The sequence below is a fragment of the Notamacropus eugenii genome, chromosome 1 (assembly GCF_028372415.1).
Source record: "Notamacropus eugenii isolate mMacEug1 chromosome 1, mMacEug1.pri_v2, whole genome shotgun sequence".
NCBI classification, from domain to species: Eukaryota; Metazoa; Chordata; class Mammalia; order Diprotodontia; family Macropodidae; genus Notamacropus; species Notamacropus eugenii.
This window is the reverse complement of record NC_092872.1, coordinates 750,709,049-750,733,642: the sequence shown is the minus strand read 5'-3', so window position 1 is coordinate 750,733,642 and position 24,594 is coordinate 750,709,049. Positions and strand designations below refer to the sequence as shown.

Below are 24,594 nucleotides of genomic sequence, written 5' to 3'. Positions count from 1 at the left end.
TGCCATCTCAAAGCATTTATTAATTCCTACTATGTGCAAGGAAGGCCCAGTTGTTGCTGATAGGCAGGAGATAAAGGAGTGAATAAGATTCGAGGAGCTGTGCTTCCTCTGGGACCTTAGGTCTTTAGACACAGCTTGGGAGAGGTAACGCAATTTCATTGGTCAGAGGGAGCTCTCAGGCGAGACAGCTCCACCTATCAATGCAGATCATAGGCTTTTCTGCAGTGTAGAATCTGAGCAAGTTTCCTAGTTAACTGAAGGTTCAATGACTTGCCTGGGGTCACACAGGGTTGGAAGGGGTCTTGGAACTGTGGTGGGTGACAGATGGAATGACTGAAGAAACAGAAGTTCGATCCCACAGCTAATCGATTCATTAAAGCGATTCATGCCTATGGGGACCGGATCTCCTGAATTTAGGGCAGACAGACTTATACACATTAAAACCAATTCATCAATAAGGCCAGTTAGGTAAAAGGAAACAATACAACGTTGGGTCATCTGATTTCTAGGAAAGACCGGGAAGGAGGGGGAGAATGAACAGGTACAATTCCCCGAATTCAGAGAAAGAGGGGTCCCACCTCCGAAGTGTCCATAGACAAAGGAATATGAAAACAGGAACTGATTGATCAGTATGGGACCAGTTTTCAGCTAATACTCATCGGTTTCTTGAGATGTACAAGCGTGAGAAAACTCCTTGCATCGATCTTTGGATCTAATGGAGTTTCTGGTCAGCACAACCGAGGTCCTTGGCTTGGGCCATGGGATAAGGAGCAAAGAATGTGGGGTGTCAGGGCCAGAGATGCCCCTGGAACATGGGACATCAGGGCCGGCAGGGACCGGAGGGCGCTGGACATCAGGGCCGGGAGGGACCGGAGGGCGCTGGACGTCGGAGGACACTGGACATCAGGGCCGGGAGGGACCGGAGGGCGCTGGACATCAGGGCCGGGAGGGACCGGAGGGCGCTGGACATCAGGGCCGGGAGGGACAGGAGGGCGCTGGACATCAGGGCCGGCAGGGACCGGAGGGCGCTGGACATCAGGGCCGGGAGGGACAGGAGGGCGCTGGACATCAGGGCCGGCAGGGACCGGAGGGCGCTGGACATCAGGGCCGGGAGGGACCGGAGGGCGCTGGACATCAGAGGACACTGGACATCAGGGCTGGGAGGACCGCTGGACACTGGACGTCAGAGGCGCACTCGGAGCGCGGCTCGGGAGGGTCCCGGGTCCCAGGCCAGGGCAGGACACTTGGCACGTGGATGCCTGACCACAAGTGACCCCTCCCTCCCCGGGACGTCCCCTCCCCCCCGCGACCTTGACCTTGCCCCCCCCCCCCGGGCCTGCAGCACCTGCGGGGGGCGGGGCACCGGGCCTCGGGCGCTGATTGGCCGCGGGCTCTCGGGGGGCGGGGCTCCCCGTCCCTTCCTCGTTCCTGCCCCGGACGCGGGAGGGGGGGGCGCTTCCTCTCGCGAGAGCTGCGCGAGTTCCGCATTTCGGAGCGGGGGGCTCGGGTGGGCGGCTCCGGGCGCGCGCTGGCCGGGGATCGTCCGTCTGTCCGTGCGTGCGTGCAGATCCGGGGCGCCGCCGCCCCTGTCCCTCGCTGGCCGTCCGGCCTCCGCTCCTTTGCCTCCTCCGGGCCCCCCGCGCCCCGCCCCGCTGAGACGAGACGAGATGAGCTTCCTCTTGTGAGTGCGGGAGGGGGGGCAGGAGGAGACACCCCCCCAGGGCTGAGGGGAGGGTCTTGGGGGGCCCGGGGGCCCCGGCGCGCGGGGATGGAGACCCCAGGACCTGGGCCCAGGGTGGGGCGCGGCGGGGGGTCCGAGGGCAGCCAGGGAATGTGGGGGCGGCCCGGACTGAGGAAAGGGGGGTGACGGGCCGAGGCCCACTGTCTCCCCCGGCCTCCTGGGGGGCCCCCAAGGGCCCGGCCCGGGGGAGGAGCCCCCGGAACCCAAACTTATCCTCATCACCCCCCCGTGAAGCCCCCCCAGCAGGGGGTAGTGCCCCCCCAACCCGGCTGCACCCCCCCAGCAGGAGGCAGTGCCCCCCCACCCCTGGCTGCGCCCCCCCAGCAGGAGGCAGTGCCCCCCCACCCCTGGCTGCGCTCCCCCAGCAGGAGGCAGTGCCCCCCCACCCCTGGCTGCGCTCCCCCAGCAGGAGGCAGTGCCCCCCCACCCCTGGCTGCGCTCCCCCAGCAGGGGGCAGTGCCCCCCCACCCCTGGCTGTGCTCCCCCAGCAGGGGGCAGTGCCCCCCCACCCCTGGCTGTGCTCCCCCCAGCAGGAGGCAGTACTCCCCCACCCCTGGCTGCGCTCCCCCAGCAGGGGGCAGTGCCCCCCCACCCCTGGCTGTGCTCCCCCAGCAGGGGGCAGTGCCCCCCCACCCCTGGCTGTGCTCCCCCCAGCAGGAGGCAGTACTCCCCCACCCCTGGCTGTGCTCCCCCCAGCAGGGGGCAGTGCGCCCCCCCACCCCTGGCTGCACCCCCCCCAGCAGGAGGCAGTGCCCCCCCACCCCTGGCCGTGCTCCCCCAGCTTCACGATGTGCAGGCCCCCCTGAGGGTCTGTGATCCCCGACCCTGGGACCCGTGACCCCCGGCCAGGTCCCCACTGCAGGGCCAGGGCCTGGTACTCAGGAGGTGCTTAATCAATGCTTGTTCCCTCCATCGTGTCACCCTGGGGCAGTCTAATCAGTGAGGGGAGCTAGGATAAGGAAACTGAGGCCTGCAGAGCCAGGTGACCGGCCAGGGCCACGCAGGCCTGCCCCAGACCTGACAGCCCCAGACCTGGCAGGGGACCCAGCCTCGGTTTCCCTGTCTGTAACCCATCTCACAGGCGGTGTGGAGGCCCCTGAAGTGACACACATCAAACACTGTGCACCAACCCTCCTGCGTGCTTCTGCCTCCATCCTCCTCCTCCTCACCCCTCTGCCCTGACCGCCTCAGCCCACCCGGCCCCTTCCCTGGCAGCCTCACCCTGGTCTGAGGTTCTCTGGCCTGGGATCCCCACCTTGTCTTTGTCCCTGCTTAGAGAAGAGGGCCAGGCCCGCCAGGCCAGCATCTGTCTTCCTGACCTCTGGCCGGTGGCATCGGTGGTGCCAGGGCAGTGATGGCGGGGGAGGGGACAGCACAGGCTCTAGAAGGAAGGCAGTCCTGGTGGGAGACTGGCTTTGGGTTATACAGGTTCGGTTCTGTCTGGTCCTGATGATGGTTCATGGGCATTTAGAGAGCGCCTCGCCTCCTTTCTCCAACAACCCTGGAAAGGAGGTGCTAGGATGGTCCCCACTTTGCAGCGGAGGAAACTGAGAAACACCTTAAGTGTTTTGAGCAGGACCCCCGAGGCAGGATTGGAACTCAGGTCCAGCACTAGCTGCCAGTGGAGTTGGAGAATACTGCATTTGGATTTAACAAGCATTTATTAAGCTTCCGTTCATTGGGGGTGGGGGTGGAGAGACAGCATTTACCCATCCAGGTGGCTCCCCAGACAGCTTGTGGTTGGCTCCTTTCACCTCCTGGGGAGCACTCCCAGGTGGTACCCTGGTCTGCTTCTCTGCCAGTCCCTGGGGGAAGCGGCCAAATGGAAGCCTGTTGAGGACAGGGGCAGATTTCATCTTTGTCTCTGCATCCTGTAGGGTCTGGCACACGCTGTCCAACGCTGCGTGTTTGTGGATCGAATCCGGGCAGCCGTGCAGGAGCAGAGCAGGCCCCCAGTGCAGAGCCTTCCCTCCCCCTCCAGGAGTGCCCGCTGCCTTCCATGCCCGGGGGCATCCATCAGTCAGCAAGCATTCATTGCTTCATTTCTAATTGATTTACTTTTTAAATTGTGGACTAGAAACCACCAACAAATAAATCATCCCAAAAGATGAGAAGGTGGAGGGGGGTCAGGATGCTGCCTGTGCCTTTTAATAGCCATCACTTCTAAAGTGGCGGTAACAGCATTGCCCTCGCCTCGGGCTGAGCCCAACCCTGGGACCTTCTCCGCAGTTTTTAAATGTTTCACTTCCTCTTGCTTTTCTTTATAACGTCTGTCACTGCTCTCCCCTTCTCCTCCTCATAGAAGCCTCTCCCTTTTACCAAAACCTAGTCAGGCCAAGCCCAAGGGAGAACAGAGATGCCTTATCTCCATGTGAAAAGGTCATGTGGCAGCATCTAGGGGCCTGGGTTCAAGTTCTGCCTCCAGGCTTCCCAGCTCTGTGTCCTTGGACCAGAAGCTCTGCGTCCCTTTGAGCTCCACATCTGCGGCCCCGGGGTCCTTTCTCATCATCGTCAGAGCAAAAGCAATAATAGTTACACACTTATTTAGCAGTTTAAGATTGACTGAGCTCTTTACAAATTCGATCTCCTTTGATCTGCAGCGCCGCTCTGAGCCATAGGAAGGAAAGAGGGAAGGAGACAAGTGTTTTGTTTTTGGAGACAGTTGAGGGGGGCATCCCATAGCTAGCTAGTAAGTATCTGAGGCTGGATTTGAACTTAGGCCTCCAGATTCCATGACTGGTGCTCTATCCATTGAGCCACCTAACTGCCCCAAGGCAAGTATTTATTAAATGCTTATTATGAGCCAAGCACTTAGGATACAAATATAATGTCAGTGCCGTTATTGTCCCCATTTTATGGATGAGGATACTGAGGCAGGCAGGGGTAAAGTGAATTGGCTGAGGTTACCAACTAGTTAGCGTCTGAAGCTGGATTTGAACTTGGGTCCTTCTGACTCCAGGTTAGCGTTCTTTATGTGCTGGTAGAGGTTAGGACAGGTGGGTCCTGGGTTCCCTTCCAGCTCCATAAGTGTGGGTGAAGCACCTCCCATATGTGGATACCAGCCTGCCAGGGCATTTACAACACATACCCCTTCTCCCCCTGCAGTAGTAGCCGGTCCTCCAAGACCTTTAAACCCAAGAAGAACATCCCAGAAGGCTCCCATCAGTATGAGCTCCTCAAGCACGCGGAAGCCACTCTGGGAAGCGGGAACCTGCGGCAAGCTGTCATGCTGCCCGAAGGCGAGGACCTCAATGAGTGGATCGCTGTCAACAGTGAGTCCTTGCTCTGGGCTCTGGCGGGGGAGGGGAGGAAGGAGAGGCAGCTTTGTTTTTAAAGTACAGGGTCCTCTAAGGGTAGACGCGCGGACAGAGATGAAATCTGAAAGGGGCAGAGGTGAAATCGACAGGCCTTGGCACCATGTTGGATCTGGGGGGTGAGTGAGAGCGAGGGGCCCAGGATGACTTCTGGGTTGGCAGCCTGAGGGCCTGGAACGATGGGGTGGCGGAGGGGTTTAGGAGGAAAGGTCATGAGTTCTGTTTTGGACATGTTGAGTTGAATATGTTTACTGGACGTCCATTTGGAGAGGGCTGACAGGCAGGTGTTGAGGAGCCATTGGAGCTCAGCAGAGAGGTCAGGGCAGGAAAGGGAGAGTGGAACATCATCAGCAAAGAGATAGTCCTTTCAGCCTTGGGAGCTGATGAACTCCCCAAGGGAAGGAATATGGAGGAAGAGCCGAGGGCCCTGAGGGCCACCTGTGGTCAGAGGGCCTGGTCTGGAGGAGGAGCCGTCAGAGAGGGAGGAGGAGAATGGGAGGGGGGAGGGTCCTGAAAACCTAGGGAGAAGTGGAGGGAGGAACCAGCAGGGTCCTGAGGCTGCAGAGAGGTCAAGGAGAAGTGAGTGAAAAGGCATTTAAGTGCTTCATATTTGCCAAGAGCTGTGCTCAGTTGAGAATAAATAGAAGAGGTGAGACAGTCCCTGTCTCACGGAGCTCATGCTCTAATTGATAGAGATGGCACATGGAACGGCCTGGAAACCCCACAGGGGCAGCCGTGGGTTAGTGGCAAGGCCCAGGGGCCCTTGGCCTTCATCAGCCGATCAGACCACAACGTCTGGGGCCAGGAGGCTGAGAGTTAGGCCCGGAGAATCCCAGCACAGGAGAAGTCAGTGACTTGCCATCTTATTCATGTCAAAGACCCTGGATGGGTTCTGGGCACCCAGAGCCAGGGCAGGGGCACAAAAGGGCACCCCTAGTGGGGTGTCTGCCCCCTCACAATGAGAAAAGACCATTGGGTTTGGCAGTCGGAGTGATTAGTGACGTTGGACAGCAGGCTCAGTTGGATGATGAGGCTGGAAGTCAGATTGCCGATGGTGGAGAAGCAGAGGCAGGAGTCTAGACCAGCTTCTCCAGGAGAAGGAGAGCAGAAAAAGCTAGCACGGATGGCTGGCTCAAGTGAAGACCTTGCATGGATGAAAGAGGCAAGGACGCATCGTTGGCGGCTGGGAAGGAGGCAGCAGGCAGGAGACTGAAGATAGTGCCATCTTGGAGATCACAGGGAGGCGACCTGCTGGGGAAGATGGGAGGGAGGAGATCCAGGGGGCACACAGGGGTCAGGCTTGGCAAGGAGATCTGCCTTGTCCCGAGGGATGAAAGAGGAGAGGCAGCCCCAAGCAGCCTTCAGTTTGGGACCAGGTTTGAGGCAAGGTGTTCAGCTGTGACAGGTCTGGGAAGGAGAATGAGATGAGGGCTCTTATCTGCAGCAGCCAGGGAGAGTGGGAGGGCCCAGCCAGGAAAAAAGCCCAGCAGAGAGGAGATGACAGCAGGCCTGCTCGGCATGGTTTTGTCCAGCTCTGTTCATCAGCACGTGAATCCTTACATCACAGCCAGCTCTGGCTTCTCCAGCTATTTGGGGAAATGAAAGGAGAAATGTTTGTGGGAATTTTTGGGCCCGCCGGTGGGGCGGCAGCTGGGCACTGGCTGCATTCTCCTGTCTCCAGTCAGAGGGGAGGGGGCTGCTGGAAGGACGGGCTGGGTCACCCTCCAGAGGGAGCTGGGGTCTGCCCTGCAGGACTTTGGCCCTGTAGCAGACACAATCCAGGACTCCCCAGACATCATCATTTTCTCTAGGAAAGAAACGACCTGATTTTTGACCTTCTCTTTCCACAGCTGATAGGAGGCACTTTTTAATTAATTCACTTTAACAAGCATTTATCAAGAGCCTGTTAGGTGCAAGGTTCTCTACTGAGCACTGGAGATACAACTTCCCGATCTTATGGCCTCTTCTCAGGCCTCATCCTTCTTGCCCTCTCTGCGGCCTGTGACCCTGCCCATCCCCACCTTCACAACATGGCTCCATCCCCCGTCTCTGCAGACCCCTTAGACATTGTTTCCCTCCTCCCTCTTGAGAGCCAGCCATCCTGGCCCCTCTGTCTATTCCTTCATCTCCCATCACCAAGCCTTTGCAGTACATGCCCTTTGGGCCAGGATTCACTGTCTCTGAATGTCCAACCCTTAGGATGCATTGGCTCAAGCATCTCCTTCAGGAGGCTTGGCCTGGTCTCCCAAAATGCTCATGCCTTCCCTTCAAAGGTTGTCTTGTGTCTCTTGTAGACTTAGAAGTATGTACGTGTGTGTATACATGCATGTATATGTTTGTATGTATATGTGCATGTGTGAGCATATACATACACATATATGTACGTGTGCTTATGTATGAATATGTGCACATGCAGCGCAGGGTGACTCTCCTGGTTTCCCAGCACGTGGCTCAGTTCCCCTTCCCCATCCCAGTTGTGATGCTAGGGATGCTCTCCAGGGGCACTGACCAGCGGTTGTCACATCTTTTCTTGGGGATCCTGGTGCAGTGGAAAGAGCCCTAGATGCCCCAACCCCCAATCCTGCACCTACTGTTAGGCCTTGGGTGAGTCCCATCCCCTTTCTGGGCCTCAATTTCCTTTGCTGTAAAATGAAGGGGTTGGGGCAGATGTCCTCTGAGGTCTCTTCCAGCCCTGCAGCCATGCTTCCATATGCTTGCAGGCAGGGTGAGTGAGTTTCCCGTTTTGGAAAGTCATTCTTGTGCTTACTGTGGCTGGCCAGGGAACGGGTGCCATATCCCATGACATCTGACTCACCCTGGAGCCCAGGTTGGCCATGGTGATGATCGGATTCTTTTTCCCATTGTCCGGAGGACCTGGGTTTGAATCACGCCTCAGACTCCCCAGCTGCTGGGGATGATGACAGACCATGCAGGCACCTAGTGCTTTGCCTAGGGGACTCCTTGGGGGCAGGGATGTTTCTGCCTTTGTTTGTGTCCTTGGTGCTTAGCAGAGTACCTGGCACATAGTAGGTGCTTAGTAAAGTGGGCTGATTCCTGAGTCTCTCTGTACCTCAGTTTCCGCATTTATAACGACATTTATAATGTCATCTCTAAACACTGCTCCAACTCTGATTCAGAGGTCCCCAAAGTTTCATTCATCAATCAACAATCATTTGAGGGGCCCTTGCTATGTACCAGAGGCTATCCCAGACCCTGGGGATGCCCCTGCCCTCCAGGAGCTTCTGTTCTCCTGAGGGGATGGGCAGTGGGACCTCTGAGCTGGCAGCCCTCCTTGCTGTGGTGAGTGGTGCTCTGTCCAGTCAGTGGCAGACGGGCCTGCTGGGACTGGGACCGGCATGATGGGATTCACCAGGAAAGTTCCATGAGTCAGCCTGGAAGATTTTGTCTTGTTTTCCTGAACCCTCAGTGACTCAGCTGCCCATAAACCTGAGCAGGAGCTGCCCAGAACCTGAGGAGGAGCTTAGGGACCTGTGCCCGAGTGAGCCAGTGCTGCTGTGAGGGCCCTGGCCTTGGAGTCCTGGGCCAGTCATTGTCAGCAGCTCTCTCCACCCCTTTAGTTTGGGGATGAGGATTGCTCACTCATTCTTATTTCTTATGACCCACCGCTCCCTTGCCCAGTTTGAGTCTTTTTGGGTCAGTGGCTTTAACATAGAGTTGCAGAGACTCATTCAGATTAACTATACAGGCAGCTCACACTAATTAAGCACCTATTATATGCCGGGCACTGTGCTGGGCACTGAGGAAACAAAGAAAGGGAAGAACATGGTCCTTACTCCCGTTCTGCTGCCGAAGACCCCATGCAAATAAACAGGTGCAGGCAAGATGCACACCAAGGGGACGGAAGGGAGTCTTTGTGCCCGTGACGCTTGAGTGCTGCAGACTGCCCTGTGGAGAGAGAGCTCAAGAGTCTCAAGCACGGTGCCTGGTGTTTCTGCTCTCTTGCAGAACCTAGGCTCAGACCAATTAAGTGACTTGGCCAGGGTCTCGCAGCTAGTTGGTGTCTGCAGCAGGGTTTGAACTGGGGTCTTCCTGACTCTAGGCCCGAAGCACTGCCTCATATGCTGGCCATCTTTTCCCCAAATTTTGTAACTTATTTGTTTTCAGTTTTCCACATTCACTTCCATAAGTTTTAAATTTTCTTCCCTCCTCTCCACTCTCCCCCGCAGGATGGCACGTAGTCTTCCATGGGCTCTACACATACATTCCTATTAAACATATATTCACATTGGTCATGTTGTATAGAAGAATTATAATGAATTTTCATGGAGAAACCATGAGAAAAGCAGAATAAAACTTAACAAAAGAGAAAATACTGGGCTTTACTCTGCATTCCAACGCCGTAGTTCTTTCTCTGACTGGGGATGGCATTTTGCACCATGAGTCCTTTGGAAATGTTTGAGGTCCTTGTCTTGCTGAGAAGGGCTAAGTCTATCAGAATCAGTCCTCGCACACTGGTGTTTACCTCATACACTGGCCATTTTGCTACCTGCCATGATCCCCTGGCTTCACCTGACCTGACTAGGGAAAGCAGAGAGAAGCCTCTCCATGTAGTCCCCCTCACTCATCCCCTCATCTGGGCTGCCCAACCCCCTGTGCAGACTCCACCCTGAGGCCAAACCCCTCGAGATGTGGCTAACGCACCCCTGAAGGCCATCCTCTATGATCACAAACTCATCTCAGAACACCTGAACTTTGAGCTTTCATCATCCACGTTCTCTGTCCTCCATCACCTTGTCTCATCTCCTTCCAACCAGCCCCATGAGGTTCCATGCCAAAGGTACCCACCTCTCCCGTGTGCCCTCTGAGATGCCTACACTATAGGCAACAGACTTCCCCTTGTCCAGGCTTCTCCTTTGCCCTCCTGGTTCTCACTGCTGCCTGGCTCCCTCCTGAGGACCCAGACACGGTTCTGGCCTAGGCTCTGGCCCGCTTCCCTTGATGAGCTCATCAGTTGCCATCTCTATGGTGATTCTCAGATGTACCTTTCTTGCACTAAACTCTCTGCTGAGATTGTCCAATCTGCCATCTCCAGCTGCCTTTCAGACGCAGACTGGATGGTCAGGAGACATCTTAAATTCAGTGTGGCCCAAACTAACTTCATTATCTTTTATTAAATACCTCCCCCCCCCCCCCTTCTAGTCTACCTTCCCTGTTACTGTAGAGGAAAACATGCCTCTCCCATCCCTCCTGCTCCCAACCTAGGAGTCATCCTGGACTCCTCACTCTCTCACCCCTCATATCGACAGGTAGCATTTCCTGAATATCCCCCTTCCCTCCTCGCCCCCACCCTGGTGCCGGTTCCATCACCTCCACTTGGGTGATTGCAATAACTGCTGGGGGCTCTGCCAGCCTCCAGCCTCTCCCCACTCCTGTCCGTCCTCCATTTGGCCACTGAAGGACTGATCATGTCACCTTCCTACTCAATAAACACCAGTGACTCCCTGTTACTTCCAAGATCAAACAAAATCTTCTGTTTGGCCTTTGGAGTCCTTCATAACCCTCTCCAGGCTTCTTTTACTTCAGTGGGACACATGCCCTTCTACCCAGTGCACCTGTCTCATGGCCCTGCCACCTCTCACCTCCCTGCATTTCCTCTGACTGTTCCCATGCCAGGAACACTGCCTCCTGGCTACCCTGGCTACCATCTAGTACTCTCTGTCTACAGAAAGCCTTTCCCAGTGCCTTGTAATGCCAGCACTTCCAGTCTAGCCTGTATGTGTCTGGTTACTACACAGCTGATTGCATGTTTTCTCTCCCCCATTAGGCTTTGAGCCCCTGGAGGACAGGGACTGGCTTTTGTCTCTTTTTATCTCCAGTGCTTAATGCCTGGCACACAGTAGGCAGTTAATAAATGCTTATTGACCAATTGTATAAGAAGACATGATAGAGATTACGTTTGTGTATGGATTGAACTTGGTGGCTTTTGATGTTCCTCCAGCTCTGAAATTCTGTGGTATATTGTAGTCTACTCACTCTCAACTTCTGGTCTCCAAGGAAGGAGAGCGTGGTCAGCGTTAGGTCCCCGACTTTGTAAGGATGACAAGAGATTGAAGATGGGGATGGACAGGAAGGGAATGGGAGGGAGTGGTTCTTAATGGAATTGTCAGGTGATGGGGTCCAGCATACAAGTGGGTGGCTTAGCCTTGGTAGAGAGAGAAGACCCAGCTGTGCTGGTGTGCCCTCTACCTCCCACCCTTGCTCAGCACAGGGGCCAAGGAAAGGAGGAGATCCCTGAGCACATTACTGCTGGGCACCATTGAACGCTTCAGTAGTTTTCCAGGCTTGGCCTCTCAGGGATTGTGTCCAGGAATGGTCCGAGTTGGACTGGGGAAGGAGTGTGCCTGCGCCTCTGTCTCCTTCGGGCTGTTTGAAGAGCTTGGCAGGGCTATAATTCTGGCTTCTGAAGCTTTTTCCGTGTGCTGAGGATGAGCTGCTGGGGTGTGGCCCCTGCTGTGGGCTGGCTGGCAGGCAGGACCTTGCTGGATAAAGCAGCGCAGTTTAGAGATACAAGCCCTGACTTTGCAGACCCTTGCTGTGCTAAGAATGTGAGCATGCTTCCTAAAGGTTTGTTGACTGGCTGACCAGTGGGCTGGAGCAGGTTCCTTCCCTTCCCCAGGCCTCTTGGACTTTCCTCCACCGTGAGATGAGGGTCTTTTCAGGGCTGGACCCCAGTGGCTGTACCAGTGTCTGCTCTTGGTTTGTAATTCCAGTAATGGTTTTCCTCCTGACCCCATCATATGTGCACACAGGTCTGTACTTTGAAAGAGCTGGGCTTGCTGTACTGGTGGGGATGGCCAGACACTGGGGATGCCCCCCTCCCCCCAGCAGGGCAGCTCATCTTTGGGAGTTGCTTTTGCCCCGAGGATTTCCGAATCTCCAAGCTGGCGGGAGCCTTGAGGGCTCTGCAGTCATCCACACTGGCCGCCTCCTCTCCTGCTGGCTCTCCCTGTCATGTGACATCTCAGGCCAGCCTCCCTCGGCTACCACTGCCCTCCCTTAGAATATAAGCCCTTCTAGGGCAGGGGCTGTTTGGTGTTTTCTGTTTGTTTCCCTAGACTCAGCACAGTGCCTGGCACATGGGACATGGTGAATCATTTTTTACTCATTTATTTGAACTACTATCAATAACTCAGTCAGCAAGCATTTTTTAAGCACACTCTGCCAGGCCCTGTGCTATAAGCTGGGGAGACAAAGGAAGGGAGAGAGCACTCTTCCAGGAGCTCACGTTCTAATGGGGGAGATGACACAGACACGACTAGGTCCATCCCAGACATGCCGAAGCCTTGGAGCAGCGGGGGAAGGGAGAGGCCTCCTGCAGAAGGGATGAACTGATTGGGCTTTGGGGCTCTCCAGCGCTGGGCTCCATGGACCCACGTGGTTCATGGAGAGATTTCAGGAGGCCTGTAACACTCCCTCAGCTCGAACGGAAATTTAGCATCTCTTTTAAGTGTTTAAAAACCTGATTCTGAGAAGAGATCCCCAAGCTCCCTGGTTGGCTGAAGGGTCTGGATCCCACTGAAGGTTATTATTGTGCCCTGAGGCCTCTTGCTGTCCTTGGCCTGCCCAGGCCCTCCACCAGCTCCCCTCGATTCCTAATGTTGGCTGTCTTTTAAAGTGGCTGAGGGTGCTCGGGTCACTGATGGTTGGGGCTTTCAGCAGATCCCCCATTTCTTTTCCTTGCAATTGTTTGTGTCTGCAGAAGCTCGTTCTGGAAAGCGTCTGTCCCTCCTGGAGTGACCTGGCTTCTCAGCTTGGGGCCATGAGCCCCCACTTCTCCTTTCTCTTACCCCAGAGCTCAGGGTCCCCCCACCTTACGCCTGGCCTTTCTCTGCCAAGTTGTTTCTCCCCCCTGAGTTTTTCCTGGTTCCTCCTCCCTTCGGGGGCTATCCCCCTCCACGTCCTCTCCTTTTTGAAGAAGGATGAGGTCACTAAATCGAGCTGGGAACTTGTCTCCCTGTTCCACTTTTGCAGAGACAGCAGCGATGTCTGGATAATTGAAGTCTCTCTACACAGCCTCGTTGGGCCCCAGGCTGGCCTGGGACCTGCTTCTCAGAGGCTCATGTTTCCTCCTGGTGTTGGCATGGTTTGTGGCAGGTCGGGGGATCTGTGACAGAGTTTCTGTTTTTCCTTAACACATTTTCTTGATATGTTCTGTCTTCACATTGACTCCATCTCCTTCCCCTCCTGCTTCCAGAAAGCCATCGCTTATTGTAAGATTTCTTTAGACAAAAAGAGGAAGAGAAAACCCCCAGCAAAACCAATGGATACGTCACGCCAATGTGCCGTGCAGCGAGGGAGGGGCCAGTTCAGCCTCTGGGCCGGGCCTGGACGTGGTCCCCTTGGCCCTTGGGGCGGGGGTGGAGGGGGGGGGTTTGTGGTGCAGTGCGCTTTCCTTTTCTGCTTCTGTCAATGTCCCCTCAACGCTCTGGTCCCAGCATTTCCTCATGAGTCTCGGGGGGCCTGGTCACCTGCCTCTCCACCCGCTCCTCCCCCCAGACACACCCCTTCGGCCTGTCCCGTGCCTTTTACCTGACATGGGGCATTCAGTGTCCCAGGCCCCAGCTGGAGGACGCCCCACAGCCAGTCTCTGTGGCCTCAGCGGTTCCTCGAGCCCTCTGCCAGCTCATCTTCCTTGAACCCTGTGCTTTGGGGTTTGCTGTTTCCTGACTAACTCCTCTCCTGCCTCCTGTGACCCCCTGGGCCACCGCCTCCTCTTCAGATGTCAGGGAGGTCTTTGGAGGCAGGTGCCTCCCTAAGTGGGATCTCAGCCCCTTTTCACTGGGGAGCCCATCATTCTTCTATTTGAGTCGAGTCTAGAACCCTCTGCTTGGGGCCATCTTTGGCCCAACTGTTTACTTTCTAAATCTTCCTGTCCTCTTTGAGGCCCCTTCCTTCAGGGTTACTTAGGCACCCCTGTGCCCTTGGGGTCTTGCCTCAAACGCCATGATCCCTGACACTGTTTTCTAGGCTCCTGGCTGTAATGTTGGCTGTCATTCTCCTGGGGGAGACAGCCTGAAAACAGCTGGTCCCGACAAAATAGAGGCAGTGTAAATGGAAGGAAATTCCAGAGGGAAGGCACTTGGGGAGAGGGAAGAGGAAAGGCTTCCTGCAGAAGGTGGGGTTTGAGCTAAATCCTGAAAGAAGCCAAGAGGCATAGATAAAGAGAGCATGGCAGACAAGACAGGACAAAGGCCTGGAGGTGGGAGGTGGGAGTGTCGTGTTTGAGAAAGAGCAGCAAGCATGCCGGTGTCCCCGGATCACAGTGTACATGGGGAGGAGTGGAGTGTAAAAAGGCCAGAGAGAATGAGCACACCATCTGGAGATGCTTTGGGAAGACATTGGACCTCTGTGGTCATCAGGTGGACAGCAGCTACAGTCACCCATCCCTGCTATTTGCCTCTTTTCCTTTGATAATTCCTGGAGGTCCAGCAGCTCCCTCCTTTTGGGGAAGAGCCTCCTTCCTCTCTGGCCCTCGGTCCTCTTGGTCCTTCCACCTTCCCCTGCTGACTTCCCTCACTCCCTGAAGGGTCCTCCTTCTTCTTTGGGGGAGACCAAGCTGGCTGAGATAGATAAACAATGACTCTTGCCAAATTACATGCCTTCCAGGGGTATTGCCCACTAAGGAAGCCCACAGGATTGGGTTTGGAGGTACCTCAGAGGAGTCACTGGGTTACAGATGGAGAAACTGAGGCCCAGAGAAGGGAAATCATGTGCCCAGGGTTACACTGGCAGAATCATAGGCTTTACAACTTTGTAAAGAGATCTCAGGGGAATCTAGTCCAACTCTGTCTTTGTGCAGATGGAGATGATGCTGTCTGGAGGAGATGAGCTTTGGAGCCCAGGTCTGCCAACCCCTAATGTGGCACCCATGCGAGTACAGCAGAAGCTGGCATGAGAACCCTGCTGTGGCTCTGGAATTCTGTTGTCCGTGGCAGGCACAAAGCTGCCTCCTCATGGGCCTGGGGGGAAGCTTAGCCGGAAATGGGCATCTGAGATCAGGGGAAGCCCTTCCTGCAGCAGAGTGGGTGGAGGGGCTTTCTGTATGACCCCTGGGCAAGGCCCTTTGCCACCCTCTCCTCTGTGAAATGGTGCCACATGACATTTACTATTGCTCTTCATTTCTATCCCAGTTTCATTTCTATTTAAAATGCTCGGTTTAATTTGGAAATGGAGAGATGCCCTGGCATGTTGGATAGAGCCAGCCTTCAGTCCTTAAAGCCCTGGGTTTGATTCCTGCCTTGGATGTATTGGCCATGTGAGCCAGGGCAGGTCACACATCTCTCCCCTCTCGGGGCTCTAGCCAGTTCTCCAAGATGACAAGCTGTGCTGCTGGCACTGTAGAGCGATTTTCCTTCCCCAGGAGTTCTGTGTACAGTGGCCTCTGTGCTGACCTTTCCTAAGTGGGCTGAGGCCTCATCCATGGATCCTCCTTGTTTCCTCTGCTTGTCACTGAGGGCTGGGGGTTTTGTTTGTTTTGGTGGAATCACATCCTGTGGAGCTGAGCCCTTCTGGGAATGAGCCTTCCCTTTTCCACCACTCAGTGCCTCCTCGTTCCTCATTTCTGTGCTTTGTGCTTGGGCCCTGGGGTGGGGGGAAGCCTTCATGAGTCATTCCCCTCACCCCATCCCCCGGCACACACACACTGAAGCAGCACCAAATACAGGAGCCCCTGTGGGCCATAGTGGCGGACTGTGCACCCGTCGTCTGAGTTTGAGTTTATTCTGGATATCCTTGGATGTACTTGTAAACCTATGAAAGACCATGAATTTCTAGCTGGATCAGGCCTGAGAGGCCACTGAGTCCAGCTCTCTCATTTTACAGATGAGGAAACCAAGGCACAAAGCCTTTGAGAGACCTGCCCATCTAGAGTGTCAGCTTCTTGAGGCATTTCCACATTAGATGTTTTATAAGCACATGCTGATGACAGGGTGGGAGGTAGGCAGGGATCTCTGTGATCACAGTAGCTGACATTATAAACACCTAGGTTTGTGCAGTGCTCTCTCTGCATCCTCCACATGGCCTTTGTGGGGAGCCCCTGCCTCAGACACACATAGGCCGTAGGGCACTCTCAGGTGACATGCTAGGAATCGAACCCAGGACTTCCTAAGCCAGATCTCCCTCCCCACTATGCCAAGTTATTATTACTGTCATTCCCATGGGACAGATGGGGAAACTGAGGCCCCAGGTAATAATGAAGGAGCCATGCCACCATTTAATGCAGGACTTCTGTTCTTTCCACAGCTGTGGATTTCTTTAACCAGATCAATATGCTGTATGGGACAATCACTGAATTTTGCACCGAAGCAAGCTGCCCAGTGATGTCTGCAGGCCCCAGGTAAGAGGCGCTGCCCCAGGCCTCTGTGTTTGTCAGGTGACTTATGGACATATCCCAAGCATTGCCCAGAGAGGGCTGGGCCCGTTTGTTCCACCCTCTCTTTGTGCTTGCAGGCTCAGAAATGTCTGGTTATCCTTGGCAGCCTCTTGGTGCATTTCATGTTCCCATTGATGCCAAGGAATGTGCCAGGCCCTGGGAATACAGAGACAAAATGGAATCCGCCTCTTGCCCTCAAGCACCTTCCATTCCGTAGGGAAGGCACCGTGTACACACACACACAGACACACACACACACACAGACACACACACACACAGACACACACACACACACACCCCTCAAATAAATAAGAGGTAATGGGGGGGGGGGGCAGGCTGCCACAAGCATCTGGGTGGTATTGAGCTGAGTTTGAAGGAGCCTAGGAAGTCTGGGGGAGAGGGGAGATAATGGAGCAAGGACTGCATTCCTGGCTTTAGGAAAATCCCTTTGGTGGCTGAATGGACGATGTCCTGGAGTGGCAAGGGATGCAGGCAGGCAGACTGCCCCACCCCTCCACCCTCAGCAGCTAGTGTAGTGAGGGTATGTGCTAACTCTGTGCCAGTGTTAGAGGAAAGAAGGAGGCATATTTGAGAGATGCCACAGACGCTAAATGACCAGAGCTGGGGCAGAGGTGAAATCATCTTAGATATGGGGGATAAAAGAGAGTGAGCATGTGAGATGGCTCCGTGGTCATGAAGCTGGGAGACTTGGAGGATGGGGGTGCCCTTGATGGTAATAGGGAAGGAAAGAAAGAGAAGTAACGAGTCTGCTCTGGGCTCATCACTGCAGGCCAGGCACACTAGGATTCTGCTCCAGCAGTCAGGGTTGGGTTCCGGGACCCAGCATCAGTGGATGCCATTCCTCCATGGGGCAGGTCTTCCACTTTTAGCTGTCGTGCTTGACTCAGCCTCTCTTTGGTTCTGGATTCGTGGACATTTCTCCTCAGAGGCAGCTTGAGGGGGAGGGAGTCAGGAGTGACTCAGGTGGTCCTTGTTAAAAAGTTGCCTCATTGAGTCAGTCCCCTCATATGGAAAAGGTGAAATATCTGTGAGTGCTTCCTTTGGGCAGGTGCTCTGAGGTGAACAGCCTGGAGACTAGCTGGCCCCCTGCACACATTCAGAATGATTTTGCTTTCAGATGTAAGCTTCCTGAGGGCAGGCATCAATTCCCTTTTTAAAGGGTCTTTGTACCAGCAGCAGCTGGCACATAGTAGGTACTTCATCAATTTGAATCCAGTTAAATCCAGTTGATGGGGGAGGGACGCTTTCTTGCCACCTTCTCATAGAAGCATCTCTCCTATAGATATGAATACCACTGGGCTGACGGCACCAACATCAAGAAGCCAGTTAAATGTTCCGCTCCCAAGTACATCGACTACCTGATGACATGGGTCCAGGACCAGCTGGATGATGAGACACTTTTCCCATCCAAGATTGGTGAGTGAGAGGGCCCCTGCAGAGCCCAGAGACCTTTTCCAGTGATGGGGGAGAGCCATTCGGCTTGGCCAGTGTGAAATGGTCACCCCCTAGTTAAGTGTCTGAGGTGAGCTTGGAATCCAGGGCTTCCTGCCTCCCGAGCTGGAGCTCAGCATGCCCGGCCTCAGCTTCTGCACAGATTGATCCGGAGAGTCACAGGCATTTTTTTTCCCCTTTAACGTGACTTTTTATCCATATACTGTATTTCCCAATGGCATCTGCCTTGGATATTCAACCAATGTATCTATGGCTCTTCCTGTGTGCCTGGCTCTGTGGGGGAAATACAAAGATGGAAGGGATGGTCCTTCCCTGGAGAGGCAGCATGGGATCTTGGGAGGAGAAAGAGTCCTGGCTTTGAGTCCTGGCTGTGTGAGTAACCACCTCTAAGACCTTCAACAAGGCAGGCCTCAGTTTCCACATCTGTAAAACAAGGGGGGTTTGGACTTGATGACCTCAAAGGTCCTTGGGTAAGCCTAGTGGAGCTCTCCTCCCTCTGCATCTTGGCCCACGCCTCTTAGGAACCCCGTCCTATGCCCACTCCTACCTCATTAGCCTCAGTCGACTTCTCTTGCCTGTTGGATCTTCGAGCCCAGTGCCTGGCACATCCTGTGCTACCAGTAAATGCTTGTTGACCGACTGACTGACTGAAGACCACACGAGACCTTTCCCCTAGGAGACACTTAAGAAGGGCTTGCTCATTGGGATTCTCTTGAGGAAAGAGACAAGCTGGGTCTGGAGTCACCGTGCAGGGTACTGAGGAGCCCTCAGCCAGTGGGGAATGAATGAGTGAAAGACGCGCAGACTGACGGATATTGGCCCTGTTGGCTTGGCTCAGCCTCCGCAGGGTCCCTGGGAAAGCTGGCAGGTCTTTGTTCCAGGAACCCCCATCCACGCCCCCAGATCCATGAAGTGTAAAGTAGCTTCTCTTCTCCAAAATGTTGGGGTCTCCTGCTTTCTTAAACAGAAGAAAAGTTGTATTGCTGTTTTTTCTTTTTAAAAATATATTAAAAGCTATTGTTTTTCTTTCACCTTCATTCCACCTTTTGGCCCTGCCCTTCTTCCCGTCCCACAAAAAAATGAAAAAGAAGAGAAAGTATGTCAGCACCCCTAGGTCTCCTCTCCCCTCTCCCACACCTCCCCCTGCCAGCAGTGGAGAATGAGGTACATCTCCTTGGCTGTTCCTGGGGTCTGTCTTCACAGCACCGTCACGTCCCTGGCATCCCTCCCCAGCAGAGAAGCCCTTGTTGTGGACAGTTAAGTAGAATCAGTCTGGTGCTGAGTATAGTGCCCGGCTTAGGATAAAAAGTTGGGGCTGGTTAAGTGTTGACTTGTCCTGAAACAGACAAACTCTGGCCTCCTCTGGCCCCGCAGCCTGCCTTGGCTTCACCAACAGTCCTGCTCTTTCTCTCAGTGGCCCCCAGGCTCATCTCCCAGGAGCAAATGGCAGGGCTCCTTCTGTCAGGCTTCTTTACAGAGAAAGGAGGCTACCTGACTGTCCTGACCATGGCCACTATTGACTTACATGGAGGGTTGACTGACTGACTGATAAGCCACCTGACCAGCTGACTGACTGATCAGGTGACTGACCAGTGGACTGACCAGCTGACCAGCTGACGTGAGGTGGATTTCTGTCGCCAGGGGTGCCGTTCCCCAAGAACTTCATGTCGGTGGCCAAGACTATCCTGAAGCGCTTGTTCCGGGTCTACGCACACATCTACTACCAGCACTTTGATGCGGTAATGCAGCTCCAGGAGGAGGCGCACCTCAACACCTCCTTCAAGCACTTCATCTTTTTTGTGCAGGTGTGTAGGCCCCCACAGGGGACAGGAAGGGGCCAAGGCTCCCCGAGGGAAGGCTCAAGACCTCTTTACTCTCTGGGCCTGAGTTTCCTCTTCCAGTCTCAGGGCTGGGGTCCCAGGAGTGCCAGTTGGCATGCAAGGATGAAGCTGCCTATGTTGAGAGAGAGAGAGAGAGAGAGAGAGAGAGAGAGAGAGAGAGAGAGAGAGTGTGTGTGTGTGTGTGTGTGTGTGTGTGTGTGTGTGTGTGTGTGTGTGTGTGTGTGTGGTTCTGGCAACCCATTTGGAAAAGGTGGGATTTGAACCCAGGCCTCTCACTATTCCAAAGCCAGGACTGCTCCCCCGCATTCCTCCCCACCTGTGCATACAGGCTTCAACGAGGTTTCAGAATTAGAAAGTGAGTTTGACCAAAGCGCCCACAGGTCCTTGTTTATACACAGACACAGGGGTAGGGATTGGATGTGGTTGCATTTATGTGGGAACTTCCAGGTGAGGAAACACCCTTCACCAATGTGGGCATTCACCTTCTCTGAAAGCTTCTCTGTCTAGAGGCTAAGTGACCCAGGGTCCATAAACTTTACAAAATATAGTTTGATGACTGCATTTCAGTGCACTTGATTTCTTGGCCTGAAGGGGTTGGCCCACAGGTGTCACCAGACCATGGGCAAGATCCCCTGGGTTCCACCCCGGGAGGCAGCAGGTGGGTCTCAAATGGGCAGACCTTGCCTGGCCTTTTATGCCCTCAGGTAATCACCCTGTATATGAAAATGTGAGAACAAAGTTCATGGTTGTCCCTTTCAAATTGGGAAGCCTCCACTCTCTTCAGGAGACTGACATAAATGTAAGCTTTGTCCTCAAGGATCTCTGGAGACTTGAGAAGAATCTGTTATTAGTTATTCCTAACTCCAAGGAGAGAGTGGGAGGTGGGCCAAGAAGCCCTGGGGCCTAGTCCCACTTCTGCCACTGTGTGACCCAGGGACCTTGGCAGCTCTGGGAAGCAGGCTATTCATCCCCCTTTGACCCAGGGTCACCCTGCTAGGAAGTGTCTGAGGCAGGATTCGAACTCAGGTCATCCTGACTCAAGGCCCAGTGCTCTCTGCATTGTGGCACCCCTAGCTGTTCTAAGCCACTAAGTCAGGATACAAATAGAGAAGACACTGACCTGCTTTGGTGGAGGGGACCTTCACATATAGCTTCTTCTGCCAATGACCTCCTAGCCCTGGACTCCTCTATCTACAGCTTATATATGGTGCTTAATGAATGCTTGTCCATGGAGGGTGTGATTGAGAAGAATGTTGAATTGTGGACTGATTTAGTGGCTCTCTCTCCCCTCTCCTCTCTCCTCTTTCCTTCCCCCTTCTTCCTCCCCTCTTTCTCCTCTCTTCCTTCTCCCCTGTCCCCTCTCTCTCCCTTTTCCTCTTTCTTCTCTTTCTCTCCTCTTTCATCTTCTCTTTTCCCCTCTGCCCTCCAGGAGTTCAATCTGATTGACCGACGTGAGCTGGCCCCTCTTCAGGAACTGATTGAGAAGCTCGGCTCCAAGGACAGATAGACAGCCCCAGAAGGATGACTCCCAGCCTGCCCCTACCCCTTGGTCACTTCCCTGATCTAAGGGGTCACTTCCTCTTGGTCGGTTAGGATGCCTCAGGGGAAACAATGCCTCTTCGTCTTGCCTGGAGCCAGACTGGCCAAAACCTTTGCACCCTCTGCCTCGGGGCACCCTCTGGACCCTTCCTGCTCCTTCCAGGGGAGTTGGGGGGTATCCTGGGTAATTAATCATAGTTATTTCTTCTGTAGCCTGCAGCCTGTTGATCGCTGGACTGCTACTTGTTCCCTGTTGGGGGGAGGGGGCGGGCAATGTCTCCAGTGTTCTTCAGGGGCTTTTCTTTTTAAGCAGAAATTCTGATTCCAGGTTCTCCATCCCCCTTCCTCCTCTCGCTTTTTACAGTATTGGAAATGCTGGGTGGGGCTGGGCCTGGGATTGAAGACATCCCAGCTGTCATCAGTAGACTCAGAGCTTGGTGTTTGGGTGGCCAAGTGACTTCTAGTCTCTAACAAGTTTAAAAAAGGAAGGATTATTTTACTCTACTAGATTTTTTCTTCTCAAAGTACAGTGTCCCCTGGGGGTGGGGGTGGGGTGAATAGATGAGAAGAAAAGGTCTATGTCTATATTTTTAGAGCTTGCGGGAGCAGTTAAGGTAATGACTCTTCCAATGGGCTGCACCTCCCGGACTGGGCCCATCACTAACAAGCATAGGCGGCCCACCAGCAACCAAAGGAATCTCTAACCAAGGTGGGACTTGGATTTTGGGCATTGACTCCCTCACGGGAGGGAGCATGGTGCTTTTTTTCCTTAAATGAATGATAGGATTTCTAAATACAGGCTTTACTGTGTGGAAGGGCCCAGGGAGCTTTTGTGCTCTAGGAAGGTTGGGGGTGGGGGTCTGGGGGTTTATTTTGCAGAACAGAAATGCCCTGTGTGCAGAACCGGGTCTCCAAGCCACTCTCCTTGTGTTTGTTTTTTAATTTTCCACATTTGCAGTGCTGGATGGGGAGAGAATTCCTTGTGCATTGAGTACTGCTTGAGTTCTGTTTTGTTTCAAGTTTACTTGGTTCTGTTTTGAGCTTTTCTCCATGCACTTTGAATGAACCTTAATTGCCTTAATTAGGCCATTAGCATAGGGTGGAAAGGTCCTGGTAGTGGGGACTCCAGGGAAGCCTCCGTCTTGTGGGAAGAGGACCCCAGAGGGGCTTTCTCTAAAGGGCTACAGACTAAAGGGCTTCCTCACCACAGTCACCAACTGGCCTGTTGGATTCTACCTGCAGGACAAAAGACGTTGGACCCTGGGAAAAAAAGCATCTCCTTTTCGTACTTAGTGTATTTTTGTATCTCATCACTCTAGGCAAGATGTATTTTCTCTTTGGGGATAAAATCTTTTCTAATTGATTCCTAAGAGGGAGACTAGCCTTGGGTTAGTGGGAGGAGCTGAGGCTTCAGAGCAGAACAGGGATCCAGGTCCTGCCTTTGTGATCTTGGACAAGTGTCTCCCTTTTTCTAGGCGTGTTTCTCCTTAAAATGAGGTATCAGATTAGCAGTGTAGGGACTGAGAACTGGCTCTTTATGAGATAGCACCTCTGACAGGGACCACCTGTGTGACCTTGGGTCTCCTCTAGCCTCTGTTGGCCTCAGTTTCCTTATCTGTAAAATGTGGGGATTGGGCTTCATGCCTTCTGTGCCAGCTTTGCTCTAGGATTTTCTGATCCTGTGCTTCCGCAGGGCCTGTTCAGCTCCAAGCACATTAAAATGCTGAGGCAGTAGGTGTCGGGCAGGCCCAGGGTTTACTGAGGCCACTTAGCAGCCATCTTGATGGCATCCACCAAGAGAGAAAGAAAAGTAACACCGAATCATTAGTTTGGGTTCAATCTGTTTGTATCACGTAGCAGACCCAGCCCTCGACTGGACACACAGAAAATGATTGTTAAGGTTTACAGTAACACTGCCCATACTTGAGCAAGCGCCTGTTGGGCAGGCCCACCATCCACCAGGGAGATCACAGGCCTCCACACTGCTCCCTGGGCAGTCAAAAAGGACCCAGCCAGTATCCCAGACCCTTCCCCAGCTCTTTTCACGTTTTCCATATCACTGGTGCAGCTGTCCCGCCTGTAAGCCCTGACTGTCTCCCCAGCAGCTCCCCTCCATGCCCGCCTGCCTCACCACTGCTCTCAGCGTTGCTCAGCCATCTGTTTTTGAGTGTCCTGCTAGCTTGGGGATCTGCTGACCAGGGGAGAGGATCCTAAATGTGAACTTTACAAAACACATTTGATGCCAAGGCAGAAGCCCCAGACGATCCAGTTCAGCTTATTTTTCTATTTCTAATATCCCCGCCCTTCCCACATCCATCACTTCGAAGGTTGAGTTCTGCAGGGGATTGGAGTGGGGCAGATAATCTGACCAGCCCAACAGAGTCAGTCCTGCTGCCTCTGAATTTCGCAGTAGGAATATTGTCATCCACAGGGTTTTTGATCAGGTTCCATCTTTAACTTTGCCTTGCTTGACTTGAAAACTATTTCTTCAGCTCTGCCACAGAGGAGTGTGTGCACCCAGCTGCTGACTTGGTTTCTCATCTTTTCTAGTTTTACATTAAAATACATAGGAAATTCCCAACTCCCCCAAGTGCCAACAGTGTTGATGAACCTACTAAGCTTTCTGCTTTAGGAAATTCTCACTCCTTTGTAAAGGCTATTCCTGAGTCATTAGCATTTAATCCTCTGTAAATCAGAGCTCCAGAAGGGATCCTTGACGCAATCTATTCCTGCTCAATACTGTGATGCTCCCTTTTCTTATAGATGAGAAAAGGAAGGCACAGAGAGGAGCAGTAATTTTCCTGAGGTCACACAGCACTGCTGGAACAGAGCCTGAGCTGGGTCTCCGGGGCCCAGCCCAGGATTCTGACCAATATGTCACATTTTCTACCAGGTGCTTATCCTCAGTCCTAAGATTTCAAGCTGGAAGGGGTGGGACAGGGGCTCTTAACCTGACTGGGGTCAGTGAACTTGGTGTTTTTATCTGTTTGAATCACTTTATTTCAATAGAACCAGCTGCCTTTATAATCCTGTGTATTTTATTTTATGCATTTAGATCCATGTTTTAGAGAAGGGATCCCCTGGCTTCAGATCACCAAAGGGGTCCTTGACAGAAGAGAACATTAGGAACCCCTTTATTTCATAGATGAGGCTGGTTTCCAGGTCAGCATGTAAGGGCATTAGTAGCACCTAGCGTAGGTGTTAATGTTGGGAGGAGTGGTCAGCTGGCCAGCTTTTTACGTGTAGATCATTTGTAAGTGCTGCAATGATTAGGGCTTGCCTACATCTCACAGG

General features: G+C 53.8%; 1 protein-coding gene across 1 annotated transcript; it reads left to right on the top strand.

Annotated features, from left to right (window-relative positions):
• The first annotated feature begins 1,419 nt into the window (after positions 1-1,419).
• MOB1A (MOB kinase activator 1A) lies at positions 1,420-22,212 on the top strand. The gene is made up of 6 exons (XM_072640902.1): positions 1,420-1,681; positions 4,847-5,013; positions 16,318-16,411; positions 17,751-17,884; positions 19,562-19,725; positions 21,191-22,212. The coding sequence occupies exons 1-6, from the start codon at positions 1,668-1,670 to the stop codon at positions 21,266-21,268; spliced, it is 651 nt and encodes a 216-aa protein (XP_072497003.1). The 5' UTR covers positions 1,420-1,667; the 3' UTR covers positions 21,269-22,212.
• Positions 22,213-24,594: the final 2,382 nt, after the last annotated feature.